General features: G+C 44.4%; 1 protein-coding gene across 3 annotated transcripts in view; it reads right to left on the bottom strand.

Moving 5' to 3' along the window:
• Window positions 1-18,637, bottom strand: part of LOC134948527 (lysine-specific demethylase 5C-like) — a 137,815-nt gene that overhangs the window by 65,340 nt on the left and 53,838 nt on the right. For all 3 annotated transcript variants that reach the window (XM_063936554.1, XM_063936552.1, XM_063936553.1), the window contains exon 4: window positions 7,734-7,856. In XM_063936554.1, coding sequence (XP_063792624.1) covers window positions 7,734-7,856 — 123 coding nt within the window. The remainder of the gene's footprint in view (window positions 1-7,733; window positions 7,857-18,637) is intronic.

Below are 18,637 nucleotides of genomic sequence, written 5' to 3' on the forward strand. Positions count from 1 at the left end.
GTGGCTGTGAGGGTGCTCTTTGTGAGGACCGACACGCCATGCGCTTGCCTATAGCGCCTGTGGCTGTGAGGGTGCTCTTTGTGAGGACCGACACGCCATCCGCTGCCTTGCAGCGGCACCATCCCGGACCCATGTTTTTCCATAAACTGAGACGGGAAGTGTAAAAATTAAAAATAAAAATAAAAATCTGAAAAGTGGCCATTGCCACAAGCCGATGTTCATCTGTGAGCACCGAAAAAACACTGGCAAAGTACACTGAGGTACTTGGGGATATGGAGGGGGGGGAGAGTCCTAAATTTGAATATTCAGTGCCTTTGTTCGGCTACGCCCGTCCATATCCCAAGAGTACTCCAGTGACCCCTAGTGGATGATAAAGAAAGACACAACTATCCATAAAACTCAAGATATAGCTAGAGATAGGTAGAATAATAATTATATATATATATATATATATATATATATATATATATATATATATATATATATATATATATATATATATATATATATATACAAAATAGAGAATTCAGCACTCACCATAGCAAGCTCACTTGTCCTCACAACATCAATAAATAAATAAATGATGGGGGTTTAGTTGGTGGATTGGCCAATGCACGGAAGCCTGCATACCGATTTTCAAGGTACCCCACCTTCATGCAGGTCCTACACTATCACAAAGCCTAAAGAATTAAAACCTGGCAACTGTATCACATATAATATAACTGCAAATATGCCCACTAGGTTTAATGTATGCCTGCCACATATCTAGTGGCTTTTAAAGGCATACTAGTCACCTGACACAGCCGATAAATTGCTAAGAAACAGCTGACACAGGTTTAGAACAATTAAGATTACACAGGGGTGCATGAAAAGGCCTGTGACCATGGTTAATAAGAGTTAACCAAAGATTAACCCCAAAATATGGTATGCAGGCTTCCGTGCATTGGCCAATCCACCAACTAAACCCCCATCATTTATTTATTTATTGATGTTGTGAGGACAAGTGAGCTTGCTATGGTGAGTGCTGAATTCTCTATTTTGTATGTATTTGGGTAGGTGGCCATGGGCTGCATGCACCCCACCCTATGAGTGGTGAGTGCAGACACTGCACCCCGCTTCTGGGGTGGCGAGTGCTGTGGTTTTCTATATTTGTTTGTATATTTTGGGGTTAATCTTTGGTTAACTCTTATTAACCATGGTCACAGGCCTTTTCATGCACCCCTGTGTAATCTTAATTGTTCTAAACCTGTGTCAGCTGTTTCTTAGCAATTTATCGGCTGTGTCAGGTGACTAGTATGCCTTTAAAAGCCACTAGATATGTGGCAGGCATACATTAAACCTAGTGGGCATATTTGCAGTTATATTATATGTGATACAGTTGCCAGGTTTTAATTCTTTAGGCTTTGTGATAGTGTAGGACCTGCATGAAGGTGGGGTACCTTGAAAATCGGTATGCAGGCTTCCGTGCATTGGCCAATCCACCAACTAAACCCCCATCATTTATTTATTTATTGATGTTGTGAGGACAAGTGAGCTTGCTATGGTGAGTGCTGAATTCTCTATTTTGTATGTATTTGGGTAGGTGGCCATGGGCTGCATGCACCCCACCCTATGAGTGGTGAGTGCAGACACTGCACCCCGCTTCTGGGGTGGCGAGTGCTGTGGTTTTCTATATTTGTTTGTATATTTTGGGGTTAATCTTTGGTTAACTCTTATTAACCATGGTCACAGGCCTTTTCATGCACCCCTGTGTAATCTTAATTGTTCTAAACCTGTGTCAGCTGTTTCTTAGCAATTTATCGGCTGTGTCAGGTGACTAGTATGCCTTTAAAAGCCACTAGATATGTGGCAGGCATACATTAAACCTAGTGGGCATATTTGCAGTTATATTATATGTGATACAGTTGCCAGGTTTTAATTCTTTAGGCTTTGTGATAGTGTAGGACCTGCATGAAGGTGGGGTACCTTGAAAATCGGTATGCAGGCTTCCGTGCATTGGCCAATCCACCAACTAAACCCCCATCATTTATTTATTTATTGATGTTGTGAGGACAAGTGAGCTTGCTATGGTGAGTGCTGAATTCTCTATTTTGTATGTATTTGGGTAGGTGGCCATGGGCTGCATGCACCCCACCCTATGAGTGGTGAGTGCAGACACTGCACCCCGCTTCTGGGGTGGCGAGTGCTGTGGTTTTCTATATTTGTTTGTATATTTTGGGGTTAATCTTTGGTTAACTCTTATTAACCATGGTCACAGGCCTTTTCATGCACCCCTGTGTAATCTTAATTGTTCTAAACCTGTGTCAGCTGTTTCTTAGCAATTTATCGGCTGTGTCAGGTGACTAGTATGCCTTTAAAAGCCACTAGATATGTGGCAGGCATACATTAAACCTAGTGGGCATATTTGCAGTTATATTATATGTGATACAGTTGCCAGGTTTTAATTCTTTAGGCTTTGTGATAGTGTAGGACCTGCATGAAGGTGGGGTGCCTTGAAAATCGGTATGCAGGCTTCCGTGCATTGGCCAATCCACCAACTAAACCCCCATCATTTATTTATTTATTGATGTTGTGAGGACAAGTGAGCTTGCTATGGTGAGTGCTGAATTCTCTATTTTGTATGTATTTGGGTAGGTGGCCATGGGCTGCATGCACCCCACCCTATGAGTGGTGAGTGCAGACACTGCACCCCGCTTCTGGGGTGGCGAGTGCTGTGGTTTTCTATATTTGTTTGTATATTTTGGGGTTAATCTTTGGTTAACTCTTATTAACCATGGTCACAGGCCTTTTCATGCACCCCTGTGTAATCTTAATTGTTCTAAACCTGTGTCAGCTGTTTCTTAGCAATTTATCGGCTGTGTCAGGTGACTAGTATGCCTTTAAAAGCCACTAGATATGTGGCAGGCATACATTAAACCTAGTGGGCATATTTGCAGTTATATTATATGTGATACAGTTGCCAGGTTTTAATTCTTTAGGCTTTGTGATAGTGTAGGACCTGCATGAAGGTGGGGTACCTTGAAAATCGGTATGCAGGCTTCCGTGCATTGGCCAATCCACCAACTAAACCCCCATCATTTATTTATTTATTGATGTTGTGAGGACAAGTGAGCTTGCTATGGTGAGTGCTGAATTCTCTATTTTGTATGTATTTGGGTAGGTGGCCATGGGCTGCATGCACCCCACCCTATGAGTGGTGAGTGCAGACACTGCACCCCGCTTCTGGGGTGGCGAGTGCTGTGGTTTTCTATATTTGTTTGTATATTTTGGGGTTAATCTTTGGTTAACTCTTATTAACCATGGTCACAGGCCTTTTCATGCACCCCTGTGTAATCTTAATTGTTCTAAACCTGTGTCAGCTGTTTCTTAGCAATTTATCGGCTGTGTCAGGTGACTAGTATGCCTTTAAAAGCCACTAGATATGTGGCAGGCATACATTAAACCTAGTGGGCATATTTGCAGTTATATTATATGTGATACAGTTGCCAGGTTTTAATTCTTTAGGCTTTGTGATAGTGTAGGACCTGCATGAAGGTGGGGTACCTTGAAAATCGGTATGCAGGCTTCCGTGCATTGGCCAATCCACCAACTAAACCCCCATCATTTATTTATTTATTGATGTTGTGAGGACAAGTGAGCTTGCTATGGTGAGTGCTGAATTCTCTATTTTGTATGTATTTGGGTAGGTGGCCATGGGCTGCATGCACCCCACCCTATGAGTGGTGAGTGCAGACACTGCACCCCGCTTCTGGGGTGGCGAGTGCTGTGGTTTTCTATATTTGTTTGTATATTTTGGGGTTAATCTTTGGTTAACTCTTATTAACCATGGTCACAGGCCTTTTCATGCACCCCTGTGTAATCTTAATTGTTCTAAACCTGTGTCAGCTGTTTCTTAGCAATTTATCGGCTGTGTCAGGTGACTAGTATGCCTTTAAAAGCCACTAGATATGTGGCAGGCATACATTAAACCTAGTGGGCATATTTGCAGTTATATTATATGTGATACAGTTGCCAGGTTTTAATTCTTTAGGCTTTGTGATAGTGTAGGACCTGCATGAAGGTGGGGTACCTTGAAAATCGGTATGCAGGCTTCCGTGCATTGGCCAATCCACCAACTAAACCCCCATCATTTATTTATTTATTGATGTTGTGAGGACAAGTGAGCTTGCTATGGTGAGTGCTGAATTCTCTATTTTGTATGTATTTGGGTAGGTGGCCATGGGCTGCATGCACCCCACCCTATGAGTGGTGAGTGCAGACACTGCACCCCGCTTCTGGGGTGGCGAGTGCTGTGGTTTTCTATATTTGTTTGTATATTTTGGGGTTAATCTTTGGTTAACTCTTATTAACCATGGTCACAGGCCTTTTCATGCACCCCTGTGTAATCTTAATTGTTCTAAACCTGTGTCAGCTGTTTCTTAGCAATTTATCGGCTGTGTCAGGTGACTAGTATGCCTTTAAAAGCCACTAGATATGTGGCAGGCATACATTAAACCTAGTGGGCATATTTGCAGTTATATTATATGTGATACAGTTGCCAGGTTTTAATTCTTTAGGCTTTGTGATAGTGTAGGACCTGCATGAAGGTGGGGTACCTTGAAAATCGGTATGCAGGCTTCCGTGCATTGGCCAATCCACCAACTAAACCCCCATCATTTATTTATTTATTGATGTTGTGAGGACAAGTGAGCTTGCTATGGTGAGTGCTGAATTCTCTATTTTGTATGTATTTGGGTAGGTGGCCATGGGCTGCATGCACCCCACCCTATGAGTGGTGAGTGCAGACACTGCACCCCGCTTCTGGGGTGGCGAGTGCTGTGGTTTTCTATATTTGTTTGTATATTTTGGGGTTAATCTTTGGTTAACTCTTATTAACCATGGTCACAGGCCTTTTCATGCACCCCTGTGTAATCTTAATTGTTCTAAACCTGTGTCAGCTGTTTCTTAGCAATTTATCGGCTGTGTCAGGTGACTAGTATGCCTTTAAAAGCCACTAGATATGTGGCAGGCATACATTAAACCTAGTGGGCATATTTGCAGTTATATTATATGTGATACAGTTGCCAGGTTTTAATTCTTTAGGCTTTGTGATAGTGTAGGACCTGCATGAAGGTGGGGTACCTTGAAAATCGGTATGCAGGCTTCCGTGCATTGGCCAATCCACCAACTAAACCCCCATCATTTATTTATTTATTGATGTTGTGAGGACAAGTGAGCTTGCTATGGTGAGTGCTGAATTCTCTATTTTGTATGTATTTGGGTAGGTGGCCATGGGCTGCATGCACCCCACCCTATGAGTGGTGAGTGCAGACACTGCACCCCGCTTCTGGGGTGGCGAGTGCTGTGGTTTTCTATATTTGTTTGTATATTTTGGGGTTAATCTTTGGTTAACTCTTATTAACCATGGTCACAGGCCTTTTCATGCACCCCTGTGTAATCTTAATTGTTCTAAACCTGTGTCAGCTGTTTCTTAGCAATTTATCGGCTGTGTCAGGTGACTAGTATGCCTTTAAAAGCCACTAGATATGTGGCAGGCATACATTAAACCTAGTGGGCATATTTGCAGTTATATTATATGTGATACAGTTGCCAGGTTTTAATTCTTTAGGCTTTGTGATAGTGTAGGACCTGCATGAAGGTGGGGTACCTTGAAAATCGGTATGCAGGCTTCCGTGCATTGGCCAATCCACCAACTAAACCCCCATCATTTATTTATTTATTGATGTTGTGAGGACAAGTGAGCTTGCTATGGTGAGTGCTGAATTCTCTATTTTGTATGTATTTGGGTAGGTGGCCATGGGCTGCATGCACCCCACCCTATGAGTGGTGAGTGCAGACACTGCACCCCGCTTCTGGGGTGGCGAGTGCTGTGGTTTTCTATATTTGTTTGTATATTTTGGGGTTAATCTTTGGTTAACTCTTATTAACCATGGTCACAGGCCTTTTCATGCACCCCTGTGTAATCTTAATTGTTCTAAACCTGTGTCAGCTGTTTCTTAGCAATTTATCGGCTGTGTCAGGTGACTAGTATGCCTTTAAAAGCCACTAGATATGTGGCAGGCATACATTAAACCTAGTGGGCATATTTGCAGTTATATTATTTGTGATACAGTTGCCAGGTTTTAATTCTTTAGGCTTTGTGATAGTGTAGGACCTGCATGAAGGTGGGGTACCTTGAAAATCGGTATGCAGGCTTCCGTGCATTGGCCAATCCACCAACTAAACCCCCATCATTTATTTATTTATTGATGTTGTGAGGACAAGTGAGCTTGCTATGGTGAGTGCTGAATTCTCTATTTTGTATGTATTTGGGTAGGTGGCCATGGGCTGCATGCACCCCACCCTATGAGTGGTGAGTGCAGACACTGCACCCCGCTTCTGGGGTGGCGAGTGCTGTGGTTCTCTATATTTGTTTGTATATTTTGGGGTTAATCTTTGGTTAACTCTTATTAACCATGGTCACAGGCCTTTTCATGCACCCCTGTGTAATCTTAATTGTTCTAAACCTGTGTCAGCTGTTTCTTAGCAATTTATCGGCTGTGTCAGGTGACTAGTATGCCTTTAAAAGCCACTAGATATGTGGCAGGCATACATTAAACCTAGTGGGCATATTTGCAGTTATATTATATGTGATACAGTTGCCAGGTTTTAATTCTTTAGGCTTTGTGATAGTGTAGGACCTGCATGAAGGTGGGGTACCTTGAAAATCGGTATGCAGGCTTCCGTGCATTGGCCAATCCACCAACTAAACCCCCATCATTTATTTATTTATTGATGTTGTGAGGACAAGTGAGCTTGCTATGGTGAGTGCTGAATTCTCTATTTTGTATGTATTTGGGTAGGTGGCCATGGGCTGCATGCACCCCACCCTATGAGTGGTGAGTGCAGACACTGCACCCCGCTTCTGGGGTGGCGAGTGCTGTGGTTTTCTATATTTGTTTGTATATTTTGGGGTTAATCTTTGGTTAACTCTTATTAACCATGGTCACAGGCCTTTTCATGCACCCCTGTGTAATCTTAATTGTTCTAAACCTGTGTCAGCTGTTTCTTAGCAATTTATCGGCTGTGTCAGGTGACTAGTATGCCTTTAAAAGCCACTAGATATGTGGCAGGCATACATTAAACCTAGTGGGCATATTTGCAGTTATATTATATGTGATACAGTTGCCAGGTTTTAATTCTTTAGGCTTTGTGATAGTGTAGGACCTGCATGAAGGTGGGGTACCTTGAAAATCGGTATGCAGGCTTCCGTGCATTGGCCAATCCACCAACTAAACCCCCATCATTTATTTATTTATTGATGTTGTGAGGACAAGTGAGCTTGCTATGGTGAGTGCTGAATTCTCTATTTTGTATGTATTTGGGTAGGTGGCCATGGGCTGCATGCACCCCACCCTATGAGTGGTGAGTGCAGACACTGCACCCCGCTTCTGGGGTGGCGAGTGCTGTGGTTTTCTATATTTGTTTATATATATATATATATATATACATATATATACATATACATATATATACATATATATACATACATATATATACACATATATATATATATATATATATATATATACATATATATATATATATATACACATATATACATACACACATACATACATATACATATACATATACACACACACACACATAGATTTCTGATTGCACAGGCTAGAATAGAAGGCTGCCTAAATAACTGCAAAACAATTGAAAGAACATCACACATGTGTTCCCACCTTATTCAGGCTGTACAGGTCCAGGATCCTGCGCTCCACATTTGGAATTTTCAGAGACGATCCCTGGATTTCCCAGAACTTGGCAATTTGGTCCAAGTAATTTAGCTTGACCCTAGTTTGGGCCTAAAGTGATATAAAAACAATGACTTTTTTTTTTTATGACAAGTACCTTCATTTAAAACATAACACGTATATTTATACTAGATAACCTATAAAGCCAGGACTTATTATACAATGCCAATAAAATAAATAAAAATTTTATATAATATAAACATACATATATACACACACACACACACACACACACACACACACACACACACACACACACACACACACACACACACACACACACTGCTCAAAAAAAATAGAGGGAACACTAAAATAACACATCCTAGATCTGAATGAATGAAATATTCTTATTAAATACTTTGTTCTTTACATAGTTGAATGTTCTGACAACAAAATCACACAAAAATTATCAATGAAAATTAAATTTATTAACCCATGGAGGTCTGGATTTGGAGTCACACTCAAAATTAAAGTGGAAAAACACACTACAGGCTGATCCAACTTTGATGTAATGTCCTTCAAACAAGTCAAAATGAGGCTCAGTAGTGTGTGTGGCCTCCACGTGCCTGTATGACCTCCCTACAATGCCTGGGCATGCTCCTGATGAGGTGGCGGATGGTCTCCTGAGGGATCTCCTCCCAGACCTGGACTAAAGCATCCGCCAACTCCTGGACAGTGGTGGATGGAGCGAGACATGATGTCCCAGGTGTGCTCAATTGGATTCAGGTCTGGGGAACGGGCAGACCAGTCCATAGCATCAATGCCTTCGTCTTGCAGGAACTGCTGACACACTCCAGCCACATGAGGTCTAGCATTGTCTTGCATTAGGAGGGACACAGGGCCAACCGCACCATCATATGGTCTCACAAGGGGTCTGAGGATCTCATCTCGGTACCTAATGGCAGTCAGGCTACTTCTGGCGAGCACATGGAGGGCTGTGCGGCTCCCCAAAGAAATGCCACCCCACACCATTACTGACCCACTGCCAAACCGGTCATGCTGGAGGATGTTGCAGGCAGCAGAACATTCTCCTTGGCGTCTCCAGACTCTGTCACGTCTGTCACATGTGCTCAGTGAGAACCTTTCATCTGTGAAGAGCACAGGGTGCCAGTGGCAAATTTGCCAATCTTGGTGTTCTCTGGCAAATGCCAAACATCCTGCACGGTGTTGGGCTGTAAGCACAACCTCCACCTGTGGACGTTGGGCCCTCATACCACCCTCATGGAGTTTGTTTCTGATCATCTGAGTAGACACATGCACACTTGTGGCTTGCTGGAGGTCATTTTGCAGGGCTCTGGCAGTGCTCCTCCTGTTCCTCCTTGCACAAAGGCGGAGGTAGCGGTCATGCTGCTGGGTTGTTACCCTCCTACGGCCTCCTCCACGTCTCCTGATGTACTGGCCTGTCTCCTGGTAGCGCCTCCACGCTCTGGACACTACGCTGACAGACACAGCAAACCTTCTTGCCACAGCTCACATTGATGTGCCATCCTGGATGAGCTGCACTACCTGAGCCACTTGTGTGGGTTGTAGGGAGGTCATACATGCACGTGGAGGCCACACACACTACTGAGCCTCATTTTGACTTGTTTTAAGGACATTACATCATAGTTGGATCAGCCAATAGTGTGTTTTTCCACTTTAATTTTGAGTGTGACTCCAAATCCAGACCTCCGTGGGTTAATGAATTTGATTTCCATTGATAATTTTTGTGTGATTTTGTTGTTAGCACATTCAACTATGTAAAGAACAAAGTATTTAATACGAATATTTCATTCATTCAGATCTAGGATGTGTTATTTTAGTGTTCCCTTTATTTTTTTGAGCAGTGTATATACGTATATATACGTATGTATGTATGTATGTATGTATATATATATATATGTATATGTATATGTATATGTATATGTATATGTATATATATATATATGTATATATATATATATATATATATATATATATATATATATATATATATATATATATATTTTTTTTTTATTTTTTTTTTTCCATTAGAGTCCACAAAATATAACGGGTCCAGCAGAGGTATTTCAGCTTCATAGTGGTTCATAATCAGTAATTTAATCACTGGACATAATCTGTGAACCTGGGACTGGGCTAGAGACCACATCAGTTCCTTCTATCTAGCAAAGATTAAACGTGCAATATGGGAACAAGCCAAGAGTTCTATATTTAGAGGAAAAGATATACCAAATACAGTCATTAAGCCCTTGACTAAGGTGTTTCCAAGAAGAACGAGCAGATACATCATTGACTATTTCCTGAAATGCAGAGTTGCTTGGTTCGGAATAAACAATGGCTATTCATTATTGATTGGAAGTGACCTTGTGCAATAAGCACCACTGTGCAACAAATCATATGTGCTTGCATGAGCCATCAACTAGAAAGTCTTAGGAGAAAACACTGTTGAAAGCTGACCCGTCAACACAAGGCCATATAGAGCAGTGTTACACGATGGATGTACAGTACAGTGGCGCACCCCGGAGGGGTGTCTGAGTGGCCAGGAACCCACCCTGGACAAACCAAATATGTTTTTCAGAGACTGGGACAGCCTTCTCTCCTTCTCTGCACAGGCTGCTGCACCCGCAGGTGCCAGGCTGTTTCAATGAGCCTGGATGGAGCTCGTGTTTGATGTGGCATGGCTTCTGCTGACTGCCAGCTGCACAAATGCAGACTTCCTCTGGATGTATATAGAATGCACAGGAAGTGTGGGGTGGGAGGGCAGCAGTAACCTGCATAGACTACTCCCTACATCCAGCTTCCTACTGGTACCTGCCATCAGGCATGTGAGTAGGGTAGATGCTAGATCCAAGTGGGCCAAATGCAGTGTTATGTGATGGGAGTGAGTGCATGGGGGATTTACATGCGTCAGCAGGGCTGTGATGGTATTCAGTGCTGGGGGAGGGAATTGTACATGTGTGGGCAAGGCAGTCCCCGAGTGCAGGGGGATGTACATGTAACTGAGCTGTACAGGGCTGTGATTGAGTATAAATGTAACCATAAGCCAGGTGCATATTATATTTATTTGTATATAAATGAGGTGCACTCACCAGAAACTTCTCAACGTAGCAAGAGATTCATTTTTATTACTCACAAGTCACCATATTGTGTTGACGTTTTGCACACTAAATGTGACCTTCCTCACGACATAGCCATCCATAGATTGGAAAAAAATAGACATACACCATAGTCTGCTGGGGCTGGGTTCGTGTGACTGGCGTTTGGGATTCCAAAAGAATAGATTGCCGGCCGGGGAAGAGTGTTACAAAGCCCCTTGTTCGCCACAGGTTCTATTCCCACTCTATGGGTGTTAGGGACTATTCCCACTCAGGTTTTTAAGCGAGCGGGGTCCCGGCGCACAACTTCATCCCGTCTGAGCCTCCCTATAATACCCCCCATGCTAATTAGTAACTCCTTCCCAAACACCTTAGTTAGGGAAAGGAAGTGATGTCACATTTTAAACATGACTAAAGACCACAAAATAATAAAAATAAAAGGGGCACTCCCAACCCATGCGCATCCCAGCAGTAAACTAGTGTCCGGCTACCCAATCCTAGTGTCTGGTACCTAAATAAACTACTATAATATGTATTTATATTAAATTGCTGCCTAACTACCAGTATGCACTCCACCGGATCGGAAGTTAATGGCCGATGTTTTCCAAATACCGGAAGTAGTGTCAAATGACGCGGGAAACAGCAGGACAATGGCCCCAAACATGCAGCCAATAACAACTATCTTCAGCGTAAAGAAGAACAAGGATTTCTGGAAGTGATGATACGACCCACACAGAGCCCTGATCTCATCGAGTTCGTCTAGGATTACATGAAGGATATGAGCAAGACTACAGCCACAGAAGATCTGTGGTTCGTTCTCCAAGATGTTTGGAACAACTTGCCTGCTGAGTTCTTTCAAAAACTGTGCAAGTGTACCTAGAATTGATGCGGACTTTAAAGCAAAGGGTAGTCACACCAAATACGGATTTGATTTACATTTATCTTCTGTTCACTCACTCTGAATTTTGTCAACTGAAAAACAAAACCGAACTAACATTCCCTGAATTCAGATGCATTCCAGTTTGAAGTGTTAATATTAGGCGAGTGCTGAATTTGTACGATTTTTTCATTTAAATGGTGTGGTCACAATACCACTGGCACCGCGGATGTACGAGTGCTGTGGGTTCTAGCCTATTGTTTATATAAAATTTTTGTGGTCGCACTTTTTCTTGCACCCCTATTGTCCATATGTAAATTAAATGTTAAGAAATTCCTCAGGTGTTTATTAACGGATATGCTTGGGTGTGGTTCCTATCTCTTTAAAAGAGTGAGACAGGGCCTAAACCCATGATAGAAGCATACTGTGTATTTGAGATCCAAAAAATGTCCGAGCGCAAAGCTCATATTTTTGAAAGTCAGTGTAGGGACTGACCAAATGGGAATGGCCATGAAGAAGCTGGTCAGCTTAACAAACCATTGCAATACTTTGGAACTAACATTCCCTGAATTCAGATGAATTTCAGTTTGAAGTGTTAATATTAGGTGTGTGTGTGTGTGTGTATATTTTTTTTTTTTTTTTTTTTTAACAGTGCTGTGCAAATGTTATAGGCAAGGGTGGATAAAATGCTGCAAAGTAAGAAGGCTTTCAAAAGTAGAAGTATTAATAGTTATTTTTTTTTTCAGTTAACAAAATGCAGAGTGAATGAACAGGCATCTTCCACCTTTACCGCAGCTAAATGGTTCGATGGCTGGAATTCAAGGAATCTCCTGGTTACTCTACTCACCTCACATTCTCACCACTCTTCTACCTCATTTAACATGGAGGCAATTCCATCACATTTCCCTCCTTCCCATCCCATATTTCATTCTATCTTTCCTTATACATTGTGCTCTGTCTTTTATTCCTCCTCTTCTTTTCTATGTACATTTATACATCTGCACGCGAACAGGGTACCTCCAAAAGCAGGGGATAACTGCTCTCGCTGTGTTCATAAGATGGTGAAGTAGAGGACATCTTAAATTTCGAGATGGGCATATCCATCAAATTGAAAAGCCAGAACTCCGGTGTCTCTCGGAGAGCGGGAGAAAACTGATCTTTCCCAAGAGTGCGCGGATCAGCCGTCAATAATCAGCCAACACCAGGTAGAGCCACCAAATGTGAAGTGACCGGGGATTGACCGCTCCTTCAGCAGAGATCAGAGAGATTCAGGTGTATATGGTTATTTACCAGGTGTCTATACCAGCGGGACAGGTTCTTGCATTGCGTCTAGCACCTGTATCGAAGGGGGAACGGACAAATGTATAACTAAATATCTGCGACCAATGGTCTTCCGTCAATTCCCTGGATAACTCCTTGTGCCACGCAGTCACAACTTAGCATAGTGCCCATGAAACCAGCCAGACAGGCTTGATACAAATTAGATATCAAATTTCTAGATTGATTTTGAGAGAAATAATGACTCAAAAAGGAGTTGGATCCAAACCCACTCTCAGGCAGGCAATGAGGAGAAGTAATGATTAACCTGGAGGTAGACTCAAAACAAATTAGACAGAAGACCAAAAGGCACTGCAGAGGTCTGTAAAGGACTGTAGCCCTGCTGCATCCACCAATTAGCCCAAACAGGAGATGCCCTAAAAGGACCCAAACAAAGCGAGAAGGCAATGACAGAGCAGGCGGTTACTTTGGATCAGGGGCATGAGTAATGAGGCACCTGGACTGAAAAAAGAGGAGACGTCTAAGTTTTCTCCAACACTTAAGGGTAGGATCCATTGTAGGATGGTGAAATAAAAGGGGATTTATGGTAGACTTACATAGTTAAATCTTTCTGAGAGGTACACTGGGTTCCACAGGGAATACATCGGGGCGTAGAGTTGGATCTTGATCCAAGGCACCAACAGGCTAAAGCTTTGACTGTTCCCAGGATGCACTGCACCGCCTCCTCTATAACCCCACCTCCCGATACTGGAGCTCAGTTTAGTTAACCAGTCCAATGCAGTAGCAGGTAAAAGAGACGGCAGATCTTAGTCACATAGAACCACATTCTCACGACAGGAGGAGAAGGGACCAGCGGCTAATGCCATACAAACCCAAAGAAGCCAAGTGCGTCAGGGTGGGCGCCCTGTGGAAACCAGTGTACCTCGCAGAAAGATTTAACTATGGTAAGTCTACCATAAATCTCCTTTTCTGCAGCTGGTTACACGGTGTTCCACAGGGAATACATTGGGGATGTCCTAAAGCAGTTCCTCATAGGAGGGGACGCACCGTAGCGGGCACAAGAACCCGGCGTCCAAAGGATGCATCCTGGGAGGCAGAAGTATCAAAGGCATAGAACCTAATGAACGTGTTCACTGAGGACCACGTAGCCGCTTTGCGCAATTGTTCAGCGGACGCGCCTCGGCGGGCCGCCCAGGAAGGTCCAACAGACAGAGTAGAATGGGCTGTGATAGCAGCAGGAGCTGGGACACCAGCCTGCGCATAGGATTGTGCAGTCACCATTCTAATCCATCTGGCCAAAGTTTGCTTATTCGCAAGCCAGCCATGTTTGCGAAAACCAAAAAAAGTACAAAAAGGGTATCTGACCTCCTGATAGAGACAGCACCTCTCCCGTAAATACGGAGAGACCGTACCACATCCAAAGACCTCTCTTTGGAGGACAAACCATAAGAGATAAAAGCCAGAACCACAATCTCTTGGTTAAGATGTAAAGATGACACCACCTTAGATAACCGGGGCGAGTTCTAAGAACTGCCCGGTCACGGTGAAAAATCAGAAAGGGTGGACGACAGGACAAAGCGCCTAGGTCCGCCAGCCTCCTAGCAGAGGCAATAATCAGCAGAAAGACGACCTTAAGCGCAAGGCATTTAAGGTCCACAGACTCAAGAGGCTCAAATGGAGACTCTTGCAGGGCATTTAAAACAACCAACAGATCACATGGAGCCACAGGAGGGACATAGGGAGGCTGAATCCGTAAAATACCGAGTGAAAGTATGAACGTCCGGAATAGACACAATTTTCCTCTGAAACCACACCGACAAGGCAGATATGAACCTTGAGGGAGGCCAGACGAAGGCCTAAGTCCAGACCTTGTTGCAGAAAAGCCATAAATCTGGCAGCATTGAACTTGAATGCGTTGTAATTCACAGCAGCACACCAGGTGAAGTAAGAATTCCAGACCCTGTAATAAATCTTTGCAGAAGCCAGTTTGCGGACCTTCAGCATAGTTTGGATAACCGCCTCGGAAAATCCTTTGTCCCCCAGGAGTGAAGCTTCAAGAACCACGCCGTCAAAGCCAGCCTGGGCAGGTCTGGGTAAACACAAGGGCCCTGAACGAGGTGGTCTGGGCGCTGAGGAAGTAGAAGAGGACGCTCTATCGAGAGACCCTGCACGTCTGAGAACCAATGCCATCTGGGCCACGCTGGAGCGTCTAGAAGTAGTATTCCTCCTTCTTGCTTGAACTTCCGTAGCACCCTAGGCAGGAGTGACACTGGAGGGAACACATATGGCAGCCGAAAGTTCCATAGAATTGCCAGTGCGTCCACGAATGCTGCTTGAGGATCCCTTGTTCTTGATCCGAAGACCGGAACTTTGTAGTTGTGTGTCGAGACACCAACAGCTCTACATCTGGTAGACCCCACTTGTCCACTAGGAGTTGAAAGACTTCCTGATGAAGACTCCACTCTCCGGCGTGCACGTCATGACGACTGAGAAAATCCACTTCCCAGTTAAGGACTCCCGGAACGAACACTGCAGACATTGCTGGCAGACGGCGTTCCGCCCAACGAAGGATTTTGGACACTTCCATCATTGCCATGCAGCTTCGGGTGCCCCCTTGATGATTTATGTAAGCCACCATGGTGGCATTGTCCGATTGTACCTGAACAAGCCTGTTCTGTATCAGAGGCAGGGCAAGGGTCAAACCATTGAACACTGCCCGCATTCCACAATGTTTATCGGGAGAAGAGATTCCTCCACGATCAACCGACCCTGGAGAGTGGTGCTCCAGCACTGCGCCCCAACCCCGCAGACTGGTGTCCGTTGTCAGTAGGACCCAGTTGGAGATCCAGAAGGGACGGCCCCTGCTCAACTGTTGGTCCTGTAGCCACCAGCACAGTGACAGACGAACTTCCGGAGTCAAGGAGATCATTTGAGAACTGATTCAATGAGGCAGGCCGTCCCACTTGGAGAGAATTAACCTCTGCAGAGGGCAGGAATGAAATGGAGTGTTCTCTACCATGTCGAAAGCCAACACCATGAGGCCTAGTACCTGCATCGCGTATGGACACTCTTGGACGAGAAAGGAAGTATCTGATCCTGTCCTGAAGTTTCAGGACTTCTCTGGAGACAGAAACAGTCTCTGGCTGTGTGTGTCCAGCAGGGCCTCCAGGTGCACCATGCTCCGAGCAGGGACCAGCGAGGACTTCTTCCAGTTGAAGAGCCAACCGTGGGCTTGTAGGAATTGGACCGTCATTTCAAGATGACCGAGTAGAACATTTTGGGAGTTCGTCAGAATTAGCAAGTCGTCCAGATACGGCAGGATCCTGATTCCCCGACTACGGAGAAGGGCCGTCATAACGGCCATAACCTTGGTGAAAATCCGAGGGGCCGTTGCCAGTCCAAATGGCAGAGCCTGGAATTGATAATGTAGGTTGCCAATAGCAAAAACGCAGATATTGCCGATGCGAAATGGCAATAGGTATATACAGGTAAGCATCCTGTATGTCCAGGGATACTATATAGTCCTTGGGTTCCATGGCCAGTACAATAGAACGCAGGGTTTCCATATGAAAATTGGACACTCACAAATTTGTTCAATGAGGCGAAGCCGCACGCGCGCCGAAAAGGGGGTGGGGCCACACAAAATAGGGGCGTGGTCATTACGTGTAGTAAGTGGGTGGTTCAGCCTACAGACATAAAAAAGGGGGACGCGGCCGGCGGCGTCACTGTTGGGGGCGTGCCCAGCACCACCTACGGAGGTGCTGGGCTTCCCCCAAGCTCTCTCAGCATGAATGGATGCCGCGCGCATGCGCACGGCATCTTTACTTGCTGGGAGGGCAGGAAGTGGGCAGCTGTTTTAGCAGGGTGCCACAGAAAGGGCAGGGCGAGTTTTGCCCTTAAAAAAAAAAAAAAAGCGGCCAGGGCGCGGCGCCCTGCTAAAACAGCCTAGCGTGAACACTAGGTAGGGTAGAAGACCCCACAAGACGGGTGACATGAGAGTCAACCGGCGGCGTAGTTTCCCACTTGTTACTAAACTCTGCAAGGATAGGATTACGAGCAGGGAAAATGTATTTCCTGGAGACGACCAGGATTCCTGACATATGTCAATGAAATGGTCAGAATGTGGTAAGACTACTTTAGTAACTTTCTGACTTATCAGGTTTCTTAGACGCAGTAGTGGGATCTATCATCATCAATTTGAAGAATCGGCTTAATAGCCTCCACTAGGTCAGGAACATTAACCTGAATTGTAGTTTCCTCGTTAGAAGCTACTGTATCAGTGTCTGACGGATCTGTATATTCCCCATCCTCATCAGATTAATTATCTGAGATATTAGTGGATTGTGAGGATGAAGCGGCCCGCTTAGATAACCCCTTGACCCCAGAAGGGCGTGGAGTAGATTTCTGTCTAACCAAAGATTGATTTAATAATTGTATCTGGGTAGACCGTGTCAGCCCATGGCGGATTAACTACAGGGTCAATGTGTGGCTGTAATGGCACAGGGGGTCCCACAGAGGGTGTAATACGTGTCACAAGTGTATTCCGAATACTCGAGAACGCTGCCCAAGGTGGTTCCTGAATTGGCCACAGGTGCTGCAGGCTGACTAGGAGAGGTATGGCACCCAGTGCCTGAACCATCAGCTAAAACTTATCCTTGGTGCAAGCACTGCATGATGCAGAAGCGTCCGGGGATTTCCCGCCCTGTGTGGCAGACATTCTAGGGAATGTATCTTAAGAGCATAACAGTACAATATAGCCAGACAAAAACAATACCTGCAAATAACCCCCTGATTTATAGGACAGTAAATACAGGACACAAACAGAATTAAAGTGGTATGAAGTGCTTGAAATACACAGTAAAAAATACAAAACAGTATATACTGTGTAGCACTATCCCCCCAGAGTACATAATATAGTGATAGCAAGAAGTGTGGTACACGAGAATGAAATCCACACAGCAGCTACAGGCACACTCAGTCACACGTACAATGCAGAAGTTATTACAGATAAACAATAAAACTGCACTGGACAAGTAAAACTACACATACATACGTGTGTGTGCACGTGTGTATATGTATATATATCTATATTTATATATATTTTTATATATATATTTTTTTTTTTTATGGATGTCTATCTCAGAATACTTGTACTAAATATTCAGGTAGAAGTACACTTGGTCTTAACTAATACTATCTAATATGACATGTAGAATACTTAAGTGCCTGTAAAATCACAGCGCTGATGAGACAGGCAGATTTACAGAGGAGACAATGCCCTGCAGTCCCGGAGACCAGACGCAGCTACTTGTAAAGATGGCGCCAAAATCTCTTGTTAGGGGAGTGAGGGAGAGTGAAACGCAGCTCCAGGGCGGGAACACCAGCAGTAGATGGCGCCCGGATCTGGCGGAGGGGCTGCAGGTCAGCACCTTATCCCCTATGCTGGTCCTCACCACCGAGTTCTGTGGAGCCTAGGTAAAACGGACCTTTGTTAAAATCTGACCTGTGCTCCCAGCCCTGGTGGCTATAGTGGGGTCCCTGTGCAGTACAGTGTCCACGCCAGCGGTGCAGTCCGTCTCCTGGGACCGCGATTTACTGGCCGG

This window comes from Pseudophryne corroboree, chromosome 8 (assembly GCF_028390025.1).
Source record: "Pseudophryne corroboree isolate aPseCor3 chromosome 8, aPseCor3.hap2, whole genome shotgun sequence".
NCBI lineage: Eukaryota > Metazoa > Chordata > Amphibia > Anura > Myobatrachidae > Pseudophryne > Pseudophryne corroboree.